General features: G+C 42.3%; 1 protein-coding gene across 3 annotated transcripts in view; it reads left to right on the forward strand.

The window, feature by feature from the left end:
• Positions 1 to 23,149, forward strand: part of WLS (Wnt ligand secretion mediator) — a 271,286-nt gene that overhangs the window by 175,439 nt on the left and 72,698 nt on the right. For all 3 annotated transcript variants that reach the window (XR_014960654.1, XM_085602300.1, XM_085602302.1), the window contains 2 exons: positions 4,746 to 4,809; positions 20,919 to 21,062. Coding sequence is in view for 2 of the 3 variants with exons in the window: in XM_085602300.1 (XP_085458426.1) it covers positions 4,746 to 4,809; positions 20,919 to 21,062 (208 nt within the window). In the remaining variant the exon portion in view is untranslated. The remainder of the gene's footprint in view (positions 1 to 4,745; positions 4,810 to 20,918; positions 21,063 to 23,149) is intronic.

The raw sequence follows: 23,149 nt of genomic DNA on the forward strand, positions 1-23,149 counted from the left end.
ACCTCTTTCAACTCCCAGGCACCTGTAGCAAAATCTAAGGAACCATAAAAAAATCATAGTGTGCAGGAGAGCCCTTGAAAAAAGTGCATGCAGTTGCTGCACAAATTCATCACTACAGGTTTCTCAGCTCTGAGGAGTCAAAGTGGAACACACTGTTCGCTTGCACAGGAACAACCCAGCTTGCGACCAGCTTTCCTGCTGAAAACATCGACATGGGGAACTCACAGCCTCCTTCCTACAAATCCTGGAGTCTAACATGGAAAGCTCATCCCAAAGTGGTTTAGAATGCCAGAAGTGACCAGGGGATCATTTCCAGAAATGCAAGCTACCAATAGTATTGAGGACCTGCCCTTGACAGCCATAAATGCAGCACAAAACTCCATAGCAAAAACACCTCTGTTTGAAAGACCACTGCAAACCTACTCAGGAGCCTGCAGGTGCAGAGGGTACACTCTTTAGCTCAATTTTAAACTTGACATTCCTGAACCCAGCCAGGGCCCCCTGGTCCCTCTTGTATGGTCCGAATCTGTACTCTCCCTAACCGGGCCAAGCTCCTGCCCCAATGTCAACCCCCAAAGAGAACAATACCTAGGCACCAACCAGCCCCATGACATCCGGGTACCCTCTGTCTAGAAGGGCCAAGAAAAAGCTGAGGAAACAGCACACAAAAGCCAGAAAAAAAAGAGCGGCGTTACACCCTCCCATTCTAAACCGCCCGACGCTGAGAGAAAATAATCTTGTTCCATTATACCCAGTCCTTCAAACTGAGCTCTGTTCAAGATCCCTCTCCCTTCCTGGATCATACAGAAATGCCAGGCTCTTGTTGAGGCAAGCCCAGCCCAAGAGCACAGGCACAAACTGTCCCACAGCAAGAAGATGGATACCAGCACTCGGTTCACCCCAGTAAATGATTCAAGGACTGTACTCTTGGAGCACTCAGCAGGGACCCCTCCATGACTACTCTCATTGCCCTCGTCGCCCAACAGGCGGCTCCTCATCATAGCGATTCCAGACAGCCTAAATGAAAACCACACGATAGAGCCACTGGGCACAGGACCACAAAATCCAACTAAAGCATACAGATCCGAATCAGCAATGCCCCCAGTCTTATATGAAAAACTGCACTCATGAGGTAGTGCTAAACCCCCTTAGTACCACATCAAAGGCCCACAAGACATCGTAAATAGGAGTAGTATCGTTTGCTTATTCAAACCCATTCCATCTATGGCTTTCATTCACTCAGATGACCTTGTATGGGTAAGATTCCAGAATCTCTCTTAGGACACCCACGGTGAATCCACACTGGTGGGACTTCGCTAACAGTGACACCAACTTTCAGGACTTAAAGACGTGCTACAGCTAGCAGAATGGGGTTTAGATATTCAGCCCCTCTGCTTGGAGAAATTCCCGCATTTCCTTTATTTGCCATCCCCTCCCAAAAATTGGGAAAAGGGGTCTGTCTGTTTTGTGCGGCACAAATAGTAACAACAGCAATAGAAACCATCAAACATGGCTCAAGGCTTCTAAAGTCATCTGAATAACTTTCAGCAACAACCAAAGAGCAGCGTACTTCTGGACACCCATGGAAGACCTCGCAGTGGGTCAAAGCCCCCTTAGGCATCGTCCCTAACATCGGACTCAGACGGAAAGGAAATTCATCTGGGAGAAAGGTTGTAGCCAACAACTGACCATACTCTCCTGGAATGGGGCAGGACTCAAGAAACTCTGAGGACAAGTCCTCTTTAAACTACCTTCTTAATGGTGACCTATTATGCCTCCAGGAGCTATGCACCATACCACCCACGTCGCTCGCAGGGTACTACGAATTTCATGTGTCAGCCACAAAATTAAACTTATTTGGTGTACTGTCCGGCAGTCTTTCAATCTTCATCAAACACGCTCGAAAAATCATGGCACCCATAATACCCACCAACTCATACAGCCTCCAAGCCTTGCTTATCAGAGACTTAAAGCCTATTACCCAAGTCCTATGTCTGCTGCTAATAAACTGCTATTTCAGCCCTGCATAGCACCAGAAGAAAAAGGCTCCGTGATAGATGAGTTGCTGAATTAATGACTTCCAACCAGGCAATCATAGCTAGGGACTTGAACATTAGGGACTTGTGTATGACACCACAAGGTCCTCTACAGAATCAAATGGTCAACTAAAACTGGGAGGCAAACCTCTAGCCTGCATTTAGATAAAGACAGGCAATAAGCTAACCAGCTTAACTACAACTACAAGGCACTGGGAAGTCCTTGTAGTGGACCTCCAACAAGAGCTGATGAATGGACAACGACAACCGCCGAGCAACAGCTCCTCCATCTCAAGAAGTGCCCCCCCCACTCTTCCCCCCCCCCTCCCCCACCCATCCCCATCGAACCAAGGAGCTGATCGCCCTCAAGATCATTGTCTGTAAGGTCCTAGCCGCTAGGAGAAGTGGTATCAAAAAAGACCGCCAATCCATCGCTGCTCTAAGGCAGAAAATATGGCAGCATAAAAGGTAGTACATAGTAGCAGAGTGGCTTCGAATTCTCTCTTTTAAAGGACAAGAACCCTTCTTGTCTGTCAAGACAGATAAACCATCTTGGCAATCCAGGACAGTCCAAAGAGAATGGGGGTGGCGGAGAGGGACTAGATCAGTCATGTGGAACAGCTATATGCAACTGGCCCGATGGTGGCAGCAGCTCCTTCATGACATCCCACCCTGCCCCTGATCCGTGGGTCCAACATGGAATGCCTATCACAGAATTTGCCGTTTTGGCAGCTGTTATGAAAATGAGCAATGACTGGGCCCCAGGGCCGAACAGGATCTCTTCTTCTGTGTTCAAAACGGTGCAAGACGTCTGGGTGACAAATCTAACCGCGCTTTTGCCACACCAATGACCCTGTTCTCCTGGAGGGGCTCAATCATCTTCTCCATTCATAAAAAGCTTGACCGCCTCTACCTGGAAAATTATCAGCTCGTAGCTCTTCTCGATTTTTGAAGCCAAAGCCTATTCCTGCATCCTTTTGAAGGAACTGGAAACATGGGCAACAGAAAAAATAATCCTACCGCTCTTTCAATCCTGGATGTAGGCACGACTATTCAACAATGGACAACAGCGCTGGTGTATTTATCCAAACAAGCCGTTGGGAGAGCAAAACTGATCCTGGCTCTCAACTACGGCCACTTGGCCTTTCCTTGTGCCCTCTACATGTTTCAAACAAACTCAGATTAAGCTGGGTTAGCACTTTAATATGAAAAAATAAATAAAATCCAGTTTATGGTGCAAACAAAACACTGAACTGCATGTGGGAATTTAAACTTTTAAACTTCCTGTGCAGGGATAAGTTAGACATGGAGATGGATGGCGGAGAGGGACTCCGCTATTTCACTATCTTCCAATTTGCTCTTGTTAATTGCCTTTAGTGGCTGCGGAGCCCTTTTTTTTCGTATTGCTTTCTTGCCAATTCTGTTATGAGCTAACACTAACTGGCACAATCTGCCTGCCTCATCAGTGATGCGGTAGGTGCAATGCAGAGGTCTCATGTAGTCTTGGATGTTTTCATCCTCTCCTTATTATTCATAGCCTTTTCAGGGCTTGTGTATGATGTATTCATCCTGGGTGTCTGCTGGATCCTTGAGAGAAATGGTGCGTCGGAAGGAAACCATGGTCTCCTACACCTATAGATCTTGGCACAGTACTCCCGGAGTAGTTCTTCGTGCTAATCCCTATAAGATTTGCTAAGACGTAATAATGGACAGTGAATACATATTTCTAGAACTGTAATCACTAAGAACAACTTTCAAATGTTTAGTGATTGGTCTTTTATTTACAAAAATACTTTATTAATTTGTGCCAGCACTTGCACTATTTTAACACTACATGAAGAGATTTTGAAACTTTAATGATTTAAGATGCACTTAATTGTGTCTCAAAAGACCTACACTCATAATGTCTATTAGTTACACAAACTGTAAACTACCAGGGGCCGTATTATAGATGGTGCCCCGAGGGCGCAATGGGCGCTTGCACCCGCTTTGCGCACCCCCAAGGCACTTTGTTATAGACGGGGATGCAGACGCGTCCCCTTCTATAATACTGATAGCGCTGGCGCACTTAAAGTGCCAGCGCTATCAACAGAGGGTGTTCCCTCATTTGCATAGGAGAGTGCCCTATGCAAATGAGGTCATTACTTTGACTCTGCGCCCACGCCATATTACACACGCGGGCGCAGAGTCCAAGAATCCCTCAGGAGGCCCCTTGCAGTGCGCCATTTAAAAGGTGGTGCGCTGTCAGTGCGCCTCCTGACAGCAGCCCATTGACCCCTCCCCCCCCGACATCCCCTTGCCGGCGGGTGCAGTAACTGACTACACCCGTCTGGAAGGGGATCTCTAATACCCTTTGTAAGTGCAGGTAGTTGCCGCCTGCACTGTGAAAACACGGAGCGGCTGCCCAGTGTTTTCATATGAATGCCCTGCCCTGGGGGCAGCACGAGTTCACGGCTCACCTGGGAGCATCACATACACCATAATGGAGCGCATTATCACTGTATGTGTTCAGCGCACCTTTTGGAAAGTGCGCCAGGCGCAAACCGTGATAATGTGTAATACAGCCCCAGGTGTTTCTCTGTGTAAATTCTCCAGACTAAGTTCAATTTATTTAATCCTCATTCAGAAAAATATGAAAAAATGTTCAACATTCCACTAAGTGAAATTGACCTGATCTACTGCTATAAATATGTTTGTTCTTCTTTGCAGAGGTGTACAGCTGAGCAATCCTTTCTACAGCATATGGGCCACGGATGTTGGGGCTGAGCTGGCTGTATCCTTTCAAACGTTTGTAAGGAGGGTAAATTGGTTACATTACTTGGCAAGCTTACAGCATAGCTAATCATTTTGGCCTCGAGGTGTATTAATGATTGCTGTTTAACCATAAAAACTAGGAGTCGTTATCTTCGCTCCGGTTTGGTAGGGTTTCTGATCCACAGAGTGCTGGTACAGCATAAGAAAAGTTGGTCGGAGTTCTGTGCATTCACGAGGCAAACTCTCTAAATTGCTAGAGTTTTAATAATTACTATTCCTCAGTTTTTCATCTTTGATAGGATGACGAAGAGCGTTTCTCTCTAATACAAGTAATCTTTTCCTAAATTTTTCTATGTGTGTGTGTGTGTGTGTGTGTGTGTGTATATAATATATATACTGAAAAAAACAAAGGTTTCAGGGGCGTTATAGTTAGGAATCTGCATTTAAAAAACCTTAGAAATTCACTGAAAAAACCATAGGTTTCAGGGGTGTTATAGTTAGCTGTTAATTTCCCTCGTACAAAACCCTATAAATTCCCCTGTTATAGTTAGTTCAGCTAACTATAACTCGCGCCCCCGCAATGCACTGCTGATGACGTCGCATATTACGTCACTCATGACATGGTCAGTGACATCACTGATGACGTCATCCAGTGACTGTGTTTCTGTAAAGTTTAAATATCTTTTATATATTTATAGTGAAAGGCCTGTGGAAGAATGAGTGGGTGTACAAGTGTGTGAATGGATGATTTTATAGGTGCGTAACTGACTCTGTGTGTCATTAAATGTATATCACTGCAGACTAGTGACTAAACTGTGTGAATGTCTGTATGTGTCTGTGTGTAGGTGTATAAGTGGCTGCATGGTTTATGAATAGCTATATGAGGTTCTATATGGGTTATTGATTGGTTGTCTGAGTATCTGTATGGGTGCCTGAGTGTTTGTGTGGGTAGGGTGTGTGTGACTCTATGCATAGATGTGAGTGGGTGATTCTATGGGTGCATGGTTTTAAGAGTGCATCTGTGATGAACTGTATGGTTGAGTGTATGTATGGGTGTGTTAGGGATTGAATGTATATCTCAGTGGTACGTGTGACTACATATGTGAAAGGCAGTATATATGCGTGTAAGTATAAGTGGGTATATGTGAGTGTGAGTGGCTGTATGGATGAGTGTGTGCTTGTATCAATGATTGTATAAGAGCGTAAGAAAGTGGTACTATTTTTATGAGTAAGTGAGCTTGAGTGTGTATAACTGCGTAGGTGAGTAAATGGGAGTGTGATTAATTATTTGCATGACTGACTAGGTGTGAGAGTACCTCTATGGATGATTGGTGGTGTGTGTGTCTATGTAGGTGTATAATTGCATATGATAATCTTGTACGGAGTGACTGTAAGAATGAGTGACTGTAAAGGTGAGTGAGTGGAGGTGTATGTAGACCTAAGATTTAATGAGTGGGTATGTAGTTATTTGTATTGGAGTATCTATGGTTTTCAAAATGGCCGTCTGAAATTTTGGGTCGGTGTATCAAAGGTTATATTAGGGTGTGAGAAGATGCACTAATTTATCACATGGATGATGTCATCAGTGATGTCATTTGAGATGTCATCAGTGATGTCATCAGTGATGTCACTGACCATGTCATGAGTGATGTAATATGTGACGTCCTCAGCAGTGCATTGCGGGGGCGCGAGTTATAGTTAGCTGAACTAACTATAACAGGGGAATTTCTAGGGTTTTGTACGAGGGAAATGTCCAGCTAACTAACACCTCTGAAACCTATGGTTTTTTCAGTGAATTTCAAAGGTTTTTTAAATGCTAATTCTTATCTATAACTTAACTCTGAAGATATCCTGTTTTAATGATTTTGATTGGATTTCTATATTTTTCAAATTCCGTGTCAATTTCATTAATTCTTTTTTTTATTTTTTATCACCATTTTTTAAACTTATTTTTTCAATTAATTCTTTTAAAAATTAAAAAATATTATTTGAACTTAATGGGTTTTTCAAACATATTTTTTTATATTTTTCAAAATATTTTTTTAACTATATGTGCAAAACTTTACTTTATATATTTTTTTCAATGTTTTTGGGTCCGCGCACCGTTCCCGATCCCTACGCAGTGGCATCCGCGCATGGTACGAGTTGGGTACATGTTTAGTGCGCTATCGCAATGCGTCTAGTACGCGACTCCCAGCCTATACGCGACACGTTCGATGTACGTAACGCAACGTTTACGAGCTCCCGTGATGCATCATCTACGTCTATGACGTGGTAGGTGCGCGGATCCCGCGAAATATTTAACATTTAAAAAAAAAAATATATATATATATATATATATATATATATATATATATATATATATTCACTCAAAAAACCATAGGTTTCACACATGTTATAGTTAGGTGGACATTTCACTCGTAAAAAACCAATGAAATTCCCCCGTTATAGTTAGTTCAGACAACTATAACTCGTGCGCATCACACATGGTCAGTGGCATCACTCCATGACATCACCCTTGTGATAGTTCAGACAACTATAACTCGTGCGCATCACACATGGTCAGTGGCATCACTCCATGACATCACCCTTGTGATAGTTCAGACAACTATAACTCGCGCGACCGCCACTCTATCACAAGGGTGATGTCATGGAGTGATGCCACTGACCATGTGTGATGCGCACGAGTTATAGTTGTCTGAACTAACTATAACGGGGGAATTTCATTGGTTTTTTACGAGTGAAATATCCACCTAACTATAACCTGTGTGAAACCTATGGTTTTTTCAGTGAATTTGTACGGTTTTTTAAACACTAATTTATTTATGTATTTTTTTTATATATATTTATTTTACAATAAACTACGTATTAAAAATTTTTTTTTTTTTTGGTTTTCACCGTGCGCGCACGGTGGGCGCACCCCCGCGAATTAAAAAAAAAAATTTTTAAATTCATTATTTCCTTCAATGGGACCCAGAGTACAGAGCTGGTTAAAATCCATGCCTGTTGCAGCACAGCAAGTGAGGTAATTTTAACCAGCTCTGTACTCTGGGTCCCATTGAAGGAAATAATGAATTTTAAAAGCGTGAATGGCTAAACAGAACCTACTAAAGGGCGTGATTGAACTGTACTGAACTACTCATTCCAGCATGCACTGAAAAGATAAACACACTGAGCAAAGCAATTAACAAACAACATGCAGCTGTGAATAAAAAGCTCTCTGGAAACATTCACATCTTGTAAGTCGCCTCTGAAGAAAAGGCAGGAGCCTTGAAACGCGTCAGGCGCTATGAATGCTTACTGGAATGCAAATGCTGGTTCCTTTGTGAAAATAATCCTTTTGGTTTTCATTTGCTGTCGAGTGCTTCCTCAAAAGCTTTGGGCCATTGAAATACATATATATTTCATGTGAATATTAATTGAAGACAAACTCTAAACTAGTCTTAAAACTAATATATTTTTACATCTAATCCTATATTTCTTTTTAATTAAATTTCCCGGATGCGCGCAGGGTGCGTGCTGCGTAAGCGCACGGTGCGCGGATCCCTTGTGACCTGCAAAAAAAAGAGATTTGATTGGTTCATTACACTTCCTCTTCTAACTATTGAAAGACCCCACCCATTTCAATCATTCTTCTTTGACCTTCTTTAGAGCACCATCTCTTTGGAGAGAAGAAGATTTTTTAGACTTAGTTTAAACTTCGCTCTAACTTTTTTCAACCAAAAATGGCTTCAGGGCAGCAGGCATCACCTGCATCACCTCATACTTCTGAGGATGAATTTTTGCCGGAGGCACCACTCAAACGTTTTTCTTCAGTGGTGTGGACATTTTTTACTTTTCCTGAGGGGCAGAATATGACCAATGCCACCTTGGTCACGTGCAAGATTTGCAAAAGAGTCCTATCGGGAGGGGATCCTAACAAGAAATACTCTTGCGGCACGGCAAGTATGATGAAGCACATGAGGACCCTTCATCCAAACAATCTTGCACGAGAAGAGTGCAGACGGATGAGAAACACTCCTGCTTCTGCGCCATCCACCTCATCGCAGCCAAGCACATCAAGAGTGCATCCATCAGCCCAAACCTTGGACATCCGTCCTCCATTTCAATTTTTAAAAGTGCTCTGCACTAAGTGCAATGTGACTTTGTGCTATGGTGAGTAGTCGATCGATCTGATCTGCCGCCGCCAAGAAAGTCACATGTGCTAGTTTTTTAATTTTTTTTTATTGTTCCCTGAAGTTCATTGTTTGGTTTCTCCTGTGTTTTTTGTTTTTTGCTTTTGCAGAAAAACCAACAAAATTTAAAAATTGTTCAGAAAACCCCCAAAAAATTATAAAAGAAGAAATAAAAAGTTCTTGTAAGAACTAACTTCCCTGGTTTAAAAAAGAGCTACATTTCTTTGTTAGTGTGTGAAAGTTTAGATTAATGTATGTGTAGTATGTAATTGAGTGAATGAATGCATTAGTAGCGTATGGTGAATGTATAAGTGCAGAACTATGAGGAAGTGCTGCAGCATCACACAGTAACCTCTTAACTACAGTGTGCTGTAGTACTTCCGAAGCACAGGGATGCAAAATATGTACATAAATATGTTGCAAATCTATGCTTCTCTCTGCACGGCTGCTTAAACTGCAGCCATGTGGTGACAGAGGCACCCTTGCACCATAGTGCAAGGATATCTGTGTCATGTGCTGTTTGTTTTTCTGCAGGAAGACACACCTGCCTGCACAAAAACAATGAGAAAATGCATTTTTCTCCTTCAATGTATGCTGAACATTTCAGCATGCATTGAAGATATAAAAATGTGGAGAAATGAAAACAATGCTCCTTGTTGTGCTTTCCTACACCAATTTTAGAATGGTGCAGCATTCACACACATCGAGATTTCTGATAAATCTAGACATGTCTTGTTCTATGAGTATTCAGTGCAATCATGCACAACAACACTTATACAACACCCTTTCAACACAAAGTGGTGTGCATGATGAGGTTATAGCTACATGGAGTATAAAAAGTGCACAGAGTGCCTTTTCCTCTCTTTGTAAATATAAGAGTATCTTGCACAATAACTATGTTACAAAAAGTGACATATTTCCGGATTTAAAATTCCTTGCGAATGATAGAAGGTAAGCACAGAGTTTTGTCTACAAAGATGTTCAAAGAAGAATGATTGAAATGATTGCGGTCCTTCAACAGCTAAAAAGGTGAAATATTATGAACCCCTCAAATCTTTTTTTTGCAGGTCACATGATATCTGATTATGGTCAGATTTCAAAACAACATAAACAGAGTGTTTTTAGAAACGTGTTTCAACTTTGTAGCTTCTTGCAGGCCTCCTTATTCTGCATATTGAGACTTAGTTAAACATACCTACAAAGTAATAGGAATAAAAAATGGTATACATTTTTTTGTTTTTCATTCAAATATAAATTGCTTATTTTAAAATTTGGATCTGTGAAAGAAAAGGAAAAAACAATTATAACATGTAATAATACATTTTATACAACACAGCATAATTTCCACAAAGTAATTTTTTTGCTGTTCTCAGAATATATTAAATTTCACTAAAAATAGTGATTTCAATCGTACTCGTCACTTAACAGCGGGCAAAAAAACCACAATCTCAAAGATTGTTAAAAAAAAAAAACAACATGCCATTCTCAAAATACAAATCCCAGAAATATAAAATGCACACAGCTAACAACATTTTTTAACTTTAACTTACAAAAACTGTAAATGATGTCGCTATAAAATATTCACCAAATCTAAAGTTGAATTTTTGGAGGATGCACCACGCCCACAACGTTTTCAGTGATGTGGAAATTTTCTACTTTTCTCGAGGGGAAAACAAAGACCAATACCACCTTTCTCATGCACAAGATTTTCAAAAGAGTTCTGTTACGAGGGGATACTAACAAAAAATACTCATGCGGCACAGCAAGTATGATGAAACACCGAAGGACCCTTCATCCAAACAATCTTGCACAAGAAGAGTGCAAACAGATGAGAAACACTCCTGTTCTGTATCTGTAAAAAATAAATGTATAGTAACTTTCAAAATTATACTATTCCATTACTGTACAAACACATTTTATATAAATACTTACTAAGAAACTATGTCCCTGAACCACAAGTGCGACGATGGTTAAAACACTACATGCATAGTACATACTACTTTGAAGCAGTTCATGCCCTAAAGCCTACCTCACTAAAACTCTACATGCTAACTGACTAAATGATTACAGTACTATAAGGAGACACACTGGGTGAGTGAGTGACAGGGTGTTTGCTAGAAGTGTATGAATACTAACTAGGGAATTGAAGGTGTGTAACACAACTGTGTAGGTGATTAGAGGACTGCATCCATACTGCATAGGCATTTAAAGCAGTCCATGTGCTAAGACCTGGCTCACTGCATCACTACTTGGGTACTGACTGAATGATTAGAGTACAGCAAGGAGAGTGCCTAGGTGAATTTATAAGTGCTAGGCTTTTCGTACAGGGAATGGATTAGTACTTGGTACTGAATGGGTCACTAGAGGAGTGCAAAGGCAGTGACAAGATGTTTGCTGGACTGTAAGGATACTGACTAGGAAATTGAAAGTGTGAAAGACCAGTGTCTATGTGGTTAGAAGACTGCATGCATAGTGGATAGGGGTTTGAAGCAGTCCATGTGATAAGGACTGGCTCAGTGCATGAATACTTAGGCAGTGACTGAATCATTAGAGTACTGGAAAGAGAGTGTCTTGGTGAATTTATAAGTGTTTGGGTTTTGGCGTGGATTTGTACATGGTGTTGAATGGGTCACTAGAGGACTGCAAAGGGAGTGACAGGATGTTTCCTGCAAGTGTATGGATACTGACTAGGGAATTGAAGGTGTAAAAGACCAGTGTATAGTATGTCAGAACACTTTTATTTGAAGCAATCTATTTGGTACTTAGAAACTGACTAAATAATCAGACTACTTCTAGGACAGTGCTTAGGTAAAACTTTTACATTTTCAGTTCTGCCACAGTGAACAGAATAGCACACGGTACTGCACCTTAGTGTCAAATCCTGACTCATTTTATCAATGCATAGGCCAAGACTAGCTTCTAATGCTACTAAAACTTGACAACATGACCGGTTTTAAAAGAGTTATCTGCTAAAAAATACACAATGTTACCAAATGTTTCTCACAGTGGTTCCCAAATGCACACAGACTCAGTGTGATTCTAGACAAGCACCACTATCCCTAGGAGTTTACCAAAACTCCTTCACTACAGTGCAAGTGGTAAGGGAACCTCACACAATCTACATATTTCAGGACTGCACTTTTCTGTCAAAGCCTGACTCATTTAATCAAATCATAAGCCATAACTGTCTTCTAATGCTACTAAAACTTCACAACATGACCGGTTAAAACAGTTATCTGTCAGCAAATACATGTTACCAAATGCTTCTCTCACAGTGGTTCCCAAATGCACACAGACTCATTGTGTGATTCTAGACAAACAACACTATCCCTTGCACTATACCAAAACACATTTCTTCATCTAGAAGTAGTACTACATTTTAGTATAGAAACATAACATAACTCATTTTACAAATTCATAAACGACTGGTTTCTAATTCTACCAAAATATAAAAACCGCACAGTTATCTGTCTGCAAACACATGAAAAACACAAATGCTTATCACAGAATGGTTTCTACATGCACACACACTGTCAATAAGATTGTAGAGAAAAAAAGTACTCCCTACACTTTAGCAGAAGAAATACATTAGTCTGATTAAAATAAAAATAGTCTACATACATCCCCTCACAATTAAATAACTCACCTTTCAAGTTGTTTTTTAGATTGAGAAGTATATCAGTCACTCACCATATTTTCTTTTACAGAATCTCTGCACTGTGCACCTCTCAGCAAAAACAAAGAATGGAAAAGTTTCCCTTTCATTTTCCACACATATACATGTAAACATCAAATCACAATCCTTCACAAATAAACTCAAAAGCGAACACACATTTCTATTGGTTAAACATTTCAACCCTTTCCAACTGAAAGACATTTCAACCCTTCCCCCAATCTGCCTTCTGCCTGTTACCATAGAAACAGGTCATAGAACACTGCACTATGCACACAGGTCAGAAGTTTAGCACACAATGTTCCTACACAAGAGAGGAAGTGTGCTTCACTTTTCAACATATCAGCTAATCATATATAATGTTCCTTACAATCTGTTTTTATTAACTAATAAGAATCATACCTTTAAAAAACAGAAATATACGCCCTACCTTTCAGTGTACAAAGTAGTCATACAACCAATGATTTCTTGTCTTTTTTTAAAAAAAAATCTGTGGATCCGCGTTCCCAACGCGATAGGATGCAGCTACTGTGTGCGCATTTCGCCTTTTTTTTTTAAGGGGGGCCCCAGGGGGTCCTTCTGGGACCCCCTAAGCACCTCTAGAGGGTCAGAGTATTTCCACTCTGCCCCCTTTATATGTTTTACACACTTATTCCCCTTACTACTTCAGCCTCGCTTCTACCGAGGCAGAAAATGGCCGCCAACAGTTCCTGGTTTCGAATGTAGAGAGACACTCGACAGCCAATTAGCATTCAGCGCGCAATTGAGAGGGTGCGCGCTTGGTTCGGGGAGGGTGCGCGTACGGTGCGTGTACGGTCCGCGGATCCTCCGCGGCCATAGATATTTATGTACTTTTAACTCTAATTTTCTCAGGAACTACTGAACGGATTCACACCATTTATGCAAAAGGCACGAGTCTGAACTGAGGACTACCGCTTTGCCAAATTTGGTGTAATTCCGTTCAGCGGTTCGGGCTGTAGCTGCAACAACAGATCCTATGGGAAATTGCATGGGGAAAATGCGTTTTGGGACCCCCCCCTTTTTTTCTCGGCCCCCGCTTGATGATTCGCCACGGAACTTTCAGGGTAGGAGCGGAGCGGAGCTGGCCAAAAGTTTGGAAAATTTCACGAGGATTCATCAATCGGCGCCAGACTTATTGGGAATAGAATGTTGCGGATTTCCTATGGAAAATATGTCCTAACTATAACTACCTACTGGCGACCGCCAGTAGGTAATATATATATATATATATATATAATATATAATTAGTAAGCTATTCTTTATTACGTCTTGGTGAATCGCTTATAGTTGTAAAAATTCCAAATTAACTGTTATCAGTTACTTTTCAGTAAATGGTTACAAAATTCGAATTTAAACTATTTCCTTTTTAGGTCTCGCCTACACAGCGTGCATGCGCTGCATAGGCAAAAAGGTCTTTTGCAATCGCTTTTCAGCCGAAAACGTGCACGCGTTCCATTGCCTTCAATGGCAACGCGTGCATGTGTGGCGATTGCCTTGCGGGAGCGAGCTTGACACCTTATGTTTGTAATTAACTTACAAACAGATGGTGCCCCTGGCTCGCTCCCGCAAAGGAAACGCTTTGTGTGCTGTCGCGCTCCCCCCACCGCTCCCACTTTTAGAGCGAGGCGCGCGCTTGTTTTTAACTCATCAGGTTCCCTGGGTAACGTTAGCTGGGAGGGGGGATGCAAATCGTATGACTCGTCAGACATCACGAGCATGCCATCCTTTTCACAGACTTTCCTCCACAGTTCTGAAACTAGGCACGAACAGCAGCTATAGTCCAGCGCCTCAATTTTCATGCGTTAAAGATTTAACAGCAGCATGATGTGTTACAAAGATACGACCATTTTTCCTAACCGTGAGATCGTACGTACACAACTGGATGCAGCAGCAGAAGCTAGGTGCTTTTTTTTTTTTTAAGACTGACACAGTCCGGTCTGCCTCAGCCTGCCAGCAATCCTCACTCAAAGTACGGCCTCTCCGGGTGGCTCGCATATAACTCCGCCCTCTTCTTCCTAATGCTGTTGTGTTCAACCTCACGCTCACCAACTCCCCTGAATGCTCCTCCTCCCTGTACCACCCACCTAATCTCAATAGAGCTGTCATGCCCTCCGCAGACCGCAGCAGGTATTCTGCGTCTGGCTTGCGTCAAGGTCACTTTTTCCGATCTTTACCTGTCTTGCCTATTCCCTTTCCTCCCTACTCTAGCCCAACCTGCCCACTTTCTTGCATTTTTCGCCTCACTCTGTCAGTGCCTCTTACTTTCTACGTGTGGCCACTTTTACTTTCCGCTTCGACTCTTTGCTACTTCCCCCTCCGTGTCTTACACTCCCATTTCTTCTAATCTGCTTCCATATACATTTGCTCCACCTCGGTCTCTCTCGTCCCCTTTCATCGTTATCCTGCACCCCCCCTTGCACACAGTGCTCTTGCGCATTACAATTGCATTTGTTAACAACTGTACCACCGTCCCAGGAATGCATTTGGGTAAGGCTGTTACCTTAGTGAATCTGTTTCCGCCTCAAATATCTTTGCTGACCTAAAATTGTGATATTTCTGAGCCTTAAAAAATTTCGAAGAAGGCACAAGGCGAGTTAGATGCAAAGGACCTTGCTGCCTGTTACTTGAGTTTAAGCAGGGTCAGTCGGGAATAACTACAGATACAAGAAATCCCAAACAAAACCGATACAGCATAAAATGGATGCTGCGTGATGAAGTCTCCCATCAAAGTTTTGGACTATTTGTCTGTTTTGTGTCTCTTACCATGAGGCTGTAGAAAGCAAATCAACCATTATGCTTATCGTGAAGCCTATAAAGGGGCAAACCTTTCCATTAGGTATCCAATGCAAAACAAGCATTGGCATATCCAATAGGTCTCGCCTTTGGGACCTTATGAGTGTTTAGCCATGCAACAGTGTGTTGTTGCACCCAGGATATTGTGCTGCATAACTAAATACTTATAAGGTCCCAAAAGCGAGACCTATTGGCTATGGCAATGCTTGTTAAATATGCATTAAGGTTATTTATCATTAGGAACAGGAAGCAGTATAAAATTATAAAAGGTGGAAAATGACCATATATGGAGAATCTTAACTGGTCTTGGGGAGATTCTAAAATGGTGCTGAAAACGATTGCTGTATTATGCCATGCTTCTACAGGAGCTTGCCAATCCACTGGTTTCCCTGCCTGAGTCTAAACAAACTCTTGGCTTGGACTCACCACACTTGGAGACACGGTGCTAGGTTTGTGCCACTTCATTAGCAATCAGCCGGTGATGAACAAACAATGGAGCTATCGGGCATCATTTTAGAAGTTCATAAGATTTTTCACGGTCGTCATCCTGGCAGTGCAGGAGTTTGATTTTCAAGGATGTTAGAGCTGAGAAGGCCATCTACCTGTGTACTCTGGAGGAGCTGAAGGGAAGAGCATGCTCATGGCCTGGTGTGGCACCAGTAAAAAGCTGCTTGAGGAGGTGGAGGAAAATGCAACTCTGTGCTTCCCCAGCAGAAGGCAGTGTGTGGTGAAAGCACTGTACTTAAAGGATAGAAATTGGAGGGGTTAATTGAGGAAAATGATTGAGAGGGACCTTAATTGGATGGCTGGAGATAGCGGCATAGTGAGACATATGCGTTGCAGAGCAAGAACTATTCTTGCAGACTTCCTGGAGTCCATATTTGACTTAATGTATGTCATGAGACCTTGACAGTACTCCCACTTAAATGCAACAGCAGGGGCAGCACACAAGGGATTGAAGAGCAAAATGGAGGCAATTAGCTTAGTTGATGTTTGGTGAATCACACATTCAAAGGAAAGGGACTTCGTTTTTCTTCCACATACTTTGCTTACACACCTGTTGAATGCATACTGACTAGCCTCTCTACTGTAAGTGGGCTGAATATTAGCTGAAATTATCTCACACGATGTGTAAGATTACGCTGTTATGATGGTGCATTCAGTAATGGAACCCTTTGCTGGGATCTACGTACTCCAAAAGAGCTGAGAGGTGATGAAAAAGACAACATGGTTAGGAGAGGAACGAGTGGCAACATTTGTGGATGCAATGACATAGAATCAGAGTTGAATATGCTGAAAAGGGAATTCAGTGTTAAAGAAGCAGCACAAGGAATTGCGATATCAATAGTGGTGATTTGAATTTTTAAGCAGAGAGGGCTCCGCGAACACTGCCACAGATGAATTGAACAGTAAGATTGTTGCTATGAGCCTAGCAGGTTTTCTATGAAGAGATCAACAAGACAGAAAAAACTGCGGCAGTCAAACAGTGTACAAGCAAAATAAGGCTAGCACAATTCTGCTCAAGAATTGAACTGGTGAAGTGGTGCATTTTGAGTACAGATCTCTTCCTACAATGGAATCCCCTTGAGCGGGTGAGCAAAGAGTATGTTTGGATCAGAAGAACCCATTAGTGATGCCTGATCATACACAAAGGTAATTTGGGGCTCTAATAACTGGGGATTCGTTTTCAAATGTCAATGGGTCTATGGATTTAGGGGGAAGCATAATGCCCAAATGGATTTACAGCCACTTTTCATAAAAAATCTGAACTAGTAGTTCCAGCCTAGGATCTTACACTAACTGTTGGGGGTGATATGCTTAATACGATCTACACCACAGAACTACTCACCTCATACTGTCCCATAGCCCAATATGAACAAGATGTACACCAGAATATTGGCCTCTTGCCTAAAGGTTATTCTCATTTCTAATTAAAACAGAAATAGTGGAATTAAGCACAGGCAGCAATGTTACAATACTAGAAAGATGGCATGGTTGATTTATAATGTTTTATGTCTATGTGCAGAAGAACTATTGTCCTTGCTTTTGTGCCTGGCTTCTGTGGAAGCTGAGTTGGTGTCCGCCCTGTCGGCATTAGGCCCCGTCCACCCGGACTTGAGATTTCGCTCGCGCACGGCGTCTCTTCCAGACACGCGTACCGGAGGCTGCTTCTCCGTGTTCACTTCTGTTATTGAACAAAAGGTGCACTCTGCAGTGCACAGTGCTCCAAGCGAAAGTGTATATGATAAATTTATTTCCATTTTGATAACTGAAGTTGGAAGAAAGTGTAATGTATCATGTGGTGTCTACGTTATGTTTTTTAGCTATTTTTCGAAGGCTTCCCCAGTGTCTGGTGTTTTTCGATATCGACTTCATTATTTTCTAGTATATATCTACTTTAGTCTTCAATCTCACTTTTTGTATAACGTTCTCATTGCCTATCTCGCGTACTACTTCCGCTTTTCCCTCTCGCTGCTTCCGCCACCGTTTCTATTTATTTATTTCGTTTTATTCGTTGTTTGAATAACAGCGTCTAAACAATAGAAGATGGCGCTATAGGGCAGGGAGTGGAGGACTCCGCTGAGGATCAGCTGAGACAGGGGCAGTGCTGATCAAATAATAGGATTTCAGGGCTGACTGTTAATAGGACTGATCGGGTAAGTGCCTTTTCAGAGCTTTGAAGGGCGTGACCTCGTGCATGAAATGCGCAACCAGTTTTGTTGTATAAAATGGATATGAACGGTTGTCCTTAAGTGTCTGGTGGTTCAGTAAGACAGTAACCACTCAATGAGGCTGGGTCAGGCTCTGCCATGGAGGGCCTTGTGATCAGGACCAGAAGCCAGTGATGTCATCTGTGTACTGCAGGCCAAGAATGACATGAGCGGGGCAGTTGAGGATCTTTTGCAAGTTGGCAAATGTTTTCTTCAGGAGACACAAATCTAGTTCGTCTGCCTAATGCTATTCCTCCTTCTGGGTTCGTCTGTCTTCCCCTCGACCAGGTGTTTCCCAGCTTCTTGCTTCTCGCTCCTTCTTTCTTCGTTTTTTCTCCCTTCATATGTGCTGTTGCTACTTTCTTTGTCTCGCTTCTGCCTTTCTCTCCTTGTCGCCCTTCTCTGCTCCTCCTTTTCATTTCTCCTCCATTCATGCCTCTTGCTTCTTTGACTCCCCTCATGCTTTGTTGCTTCCCCTCTTTTAGTGCACTTTGGCGTGCATAGCTCTCATAGCCGCTACTGTTTCTCTGTCCATGATGTGCTCTAGTAGCCTGCACAGGCATTGCTTTTCATATTCCTCATGTCTCAATGGCTTTTTTTCCAGTGGTCATGACACTCTGTGCTTGTCACTCTGCCTATCCCAATAACACTTTAGCTATTCCATCCCAGTTGTGTTCTTGACCCTACAACGGCATGCCGTTCTCACTGTTCCTTTTAACCCCTGCAATCTAGTGCATGCAAAGGTTCTAATTTCCAGGTTTAGGACTCTTTACTGCATGTGATCACCTGAACTTGGTGCTGGGCAGGCAGCCTACACTAGGTCTCCACTTCGTGCCGTGGATGCACATGGTTGCCCAGCTCTTTACTCACCACGGAGAACATGTATTCAGAGATGCACATGCACTCTGCGCTGCCCTACATTTAAGAGCTGCTTCTGGCCTAGTTCCTTTTTCAATCTTCTCTCATACTTCCCCAACCTTCACAGTTTTGCACTGACTTTCGCCACTCATTCTCTCACCCTAATCTCTCTGGTTCTCCACCTGCACCACTTAATCTTCCACCCACTCCAGCTTCACCAGTTCACTTTCTCATGACTAACTTTACCCCTCTCTTCCTCAACCTTGCTCTCCCCTATAGTTCCTTCTCATGCACATTCCTCAGTGACCTACTCGACGCACAGACAACTGGGACAACCAATTGCCCATAAAAAAATATAAACAGTTAATCTCCACTGCTCGCTCTCACTTTCACTCATTACCCCGATTTCCCAGTTTCCCTCTGCTCCACTTTTATTCCCTGGTTCTCTCCCACCTCCACTCTTCCACCGTCGCCTGCATATTTTCCACATTCCCTCATTCTCGCACCTGGGTCTCTGCCTTCTACTTCTACATATTTAACTGTTTCTCTGTCTCCCAGTTCCATTGTCCTCTCTTCCTCCTCGTCCTCCTTCGGTCACCCTCCCATGTCCACGTCCTACAGGGTCTCCATCATCTCCCACCTTTCTCGTACCTTCGCCTCTCCCACTTCCTCCCCCTCTAGCTACACCAGTCTCCTTACAGATTCCATCTTTCTTCTATTTTTTTGCCCCCACCTTCAGCATTCTGTATCGTTTCTATTTCTCACCGCTCCACCATCACCCTTCCCTTTTCCCTCTCATCTCTTGCGCTTATTCCCTCACCACTATGTGCTCCATCCCCCTTCTCTTCCCTATACAATCCACACCACACAATTCAACTCTTAACATTTCCATTCCACACCACATAATTCAACCGCAAACCCCATCATTCAACACAATTACACAACACACCACGTACATTCAATCCATACCACAGAATTCCACATCATGGCACAAAAAAAACAGCACACCACATAATTAAACTCCTCTACATACCACTCCCGAACACAAGATACCATTCCAAATAATTACTCCATAATGCACAATTCCACTCCACATAATTCCAGTGAACTCAATACCGCATCTTTACTATCCACAAAAAACCACTGCACACCATACCACATAATTCCACTACACTAATCCACTCCATGCCACACAATTCTACCTCCATAGAATTCCACGACTAAGAATACCAATTCAACCCACACAATTCCACTCCACACCACCTACATCCACTACACTCCAAACCAAAGCACATGGGTAAAAATATCATTTACAACGCCAATAGCTTTAACTCTCACAAATGCGAGTCCTATTGCATTGCAAATACTTGTTCATGACTTGTGCGAGACATCTCTGCTTAAGAGCAGTCCTCCGAATCTGTGTTCCAGTGTTAATTCCCATGTTTTCCTTTGGAGTTTTAGGAAGATTCAACAGAAATCTGCGTGAAATGTAACTAGGTTTCAATGAGCGTGGTAACTTCTTTTACCAGTATCCCTGGAATTAGTAAGCCACTCCTAAGGGGGGTCTAAGTTTTCTTCTAGCTAAATGTATTTTTTTTTCCCCCACTCTGTTCTGTTTAACTGCAGGGATTTTCTGGCTCCCTTTATTCTGCCAAGTGCCAGCCCTCCATTTACCCATTTCATTAACTCATGTTTGACCTCTCTGATGGTGCCCAAACTTTTATTGAGCTCACAGCAGCGTTTCAGTTAATCTGTCTGGATGTATTCTGTGGGGGGGGGGGGGTCTGTGTGTGTCGGTCTCTTTAAGACCACATCTGTAGCGAAAAATGCCTGCTTAGAAATAAAAATGTTTACAGAAAAATCTCTTTCCAGTTTCCTTGACATTCAACCCCTTCAGATGGCTTTCATTATTGTAGCAGGAGTCTGTGCCTGCCTTTACTTCCTTTTCTTGTGCTTTATGGTGTTCCAGGTTTTCAGAAACATCAGTGGGAAGAGATCAGCTCTGCCAGCAATGAACAAGGCTCGAAGACTTCACTATGAGGTAACTATGAGAATGCTGCTAAAGGTGCTATGCAGCCCGGAAGTATCATGTCATCAGTGGTGCGACAATTACAAATTTGCAGCCTTGATTGTTGACTAGTGCAGGCTAGTCAGGGACCCTATTCTAGTACACAGGCAGTATTGTATTTTTATGATTGCTAAATATTTATTTGAACTCTTTTTTTGTTTAAAATAATAACCCATACGTAGTTTTCTTTTACTGGTCTCCTGCTATTGGCCAATGCCTTCCTCTTTCAGCGACTTTCCTTAATTCAGGTGTCCATTTTGCCATCAATCTTTTTCTGTGCCCCTCCTCCCGCGTGCGCATCTATGGACTGCATCCACTGGGCCTACCAAATAAAAGAACATTTAAAGTTTGGTGTCCTTTGGCTGCCACACTGTAGTGGTGACCCATTTAGTCCTGATAGAAGACTTAAAGCATGCTTTGTTTGGTCATCTCAAAACAATTTGGAACTTTTTTTCGTTCCTTGGCAGCATTCATCACATTCTGGTCATTAATGCTCTTATTCAGTCCCTTATGGAATATAAGGGAACGCCATGCTGCTGTCAGCCCCCTGAAATGATTAAAACTGCTTCAATTGAATCAAAATGCAGTTGGTCGATAGATAATGGCGACTTGCATATTTTGCAATGGTGCAACTGAAAGGTAGAGATACATTGTATGTCAATAGGTCTTGTAGATATTCAATTTTTTTTTTCCTCTTGTTCAGTATGTATCAAACATATACAGTTCATTTTTCATTTGCAGCTCCACAAAATGTAGATTTTCGTGTCACAAAGCCAACTTTGAGTACAGTTTGATGGAGTTAAGATTAGTAAACCTGCATTTCAAGGCATTCGATGGTGAGGCGAGCAGGGGTAGGGTGATGGAGGCTGATCTGGTTTTGTGGCGTTGCTGGTTAGTCCTGTTGTATGGTTGACATCGTTGTGGATGCCGATGTGTGATGTAATTTTCGCAACAGTCCAAAACGTGGATTACACCCTTCAAGACGTGAGGCACTACAGACTAATGTGACAACAAAAAATAATACCGGAACCGGGGAAAATGCAGGGATTTTCGCCAATAGAGACTCTGTATTTATGGTTAAGTTGGCTAGACCAGGGATATAAATGCACTTTCATTTTTTTAACCATTTGTCAAGTTTGCACCAAGTTAATTTGAAAACTGTATACATGCACATCAAATGGAACCATTTAAAAGTGGTCCTATTTGATACTAAGAGTGACAAGGAAACGAGCTGTAGGAATTGACCCACGGTTGCATTTCTCATAAAAGCCTTGTAGGCATGCTTTCTTTCTGTAACCCCAAAAACTGCAGGGCTGCCTAGATCAAAGTTGACAAGAAGATTAAGGTTCGTCCAACACCATCTCTTTACTTGGTCTGTGTAAATGTTACATTCTAGTTCTCAACACCCCAAACTTATTTGAACAATCAATTGGTGAAATGAGGAGCCCATCCCTCCAGCCCCCTGAGCCATTTCGCGGTTCGCAAACTGGCAATCCCTGTTTGTGAATAAACACATTTCTCATATTTGTCTTCTCTTTAAAATTGGAAAACAATGAATTGCACAGGATTGTATTAGGTTTGGCAGAGGGGATTGAATGGTCACAGACCCTACAGAGGTCTGATGACGTTGTTGAGACAAATGTACTGCTCCAAGGTCGGAGTCCTGAAGTCCATTGTGATGTGAGCCCAGGCTGTCACTGGGGTTGAGGCCATCTTTTCTCAACCGCAAAGTGATCAGTGATCAATGGAAATTGTGGCTGAGGCAAATAGAAGAAGGGATACCAAGACTGAATGAATGACCATTTCTGGATGAATGCAGCTGGGTAATTGTTGAAGGTATAATGCATAATCTGAAGGTTTGTGTCCTGTTGTGCGGTGTGGTACATTAGAGGGTATCTTATGTTTATGCTAGGTTTTCTATCAGTTTCAAAGTGTCATGGGTGATGGTGGATATTAAAGTCCAAATATGGGTTATCGATGTTGGATGTATATTGCAAGGGCTGTCAATGTATTGGTTCTGGGCTTTTGCGTTTGTTTTGGGTTGGATGGTTAATGGTTAG

Source organism: Triturus cristatus, chromosome 4_2 (assembly GCF_964204655.1).
Source record: "Triturus cristatus chromosome 4_2, aTriCri1.1, whole genome shotgun sequence".
In the NCBI taxonomy this organism is placed as follows: domain Eukaryota; kingdom Metazoa; phylum Chordata; class Amphibia; order Caudata; family Salamandridae; genus Triturus; species Triturus cristatus.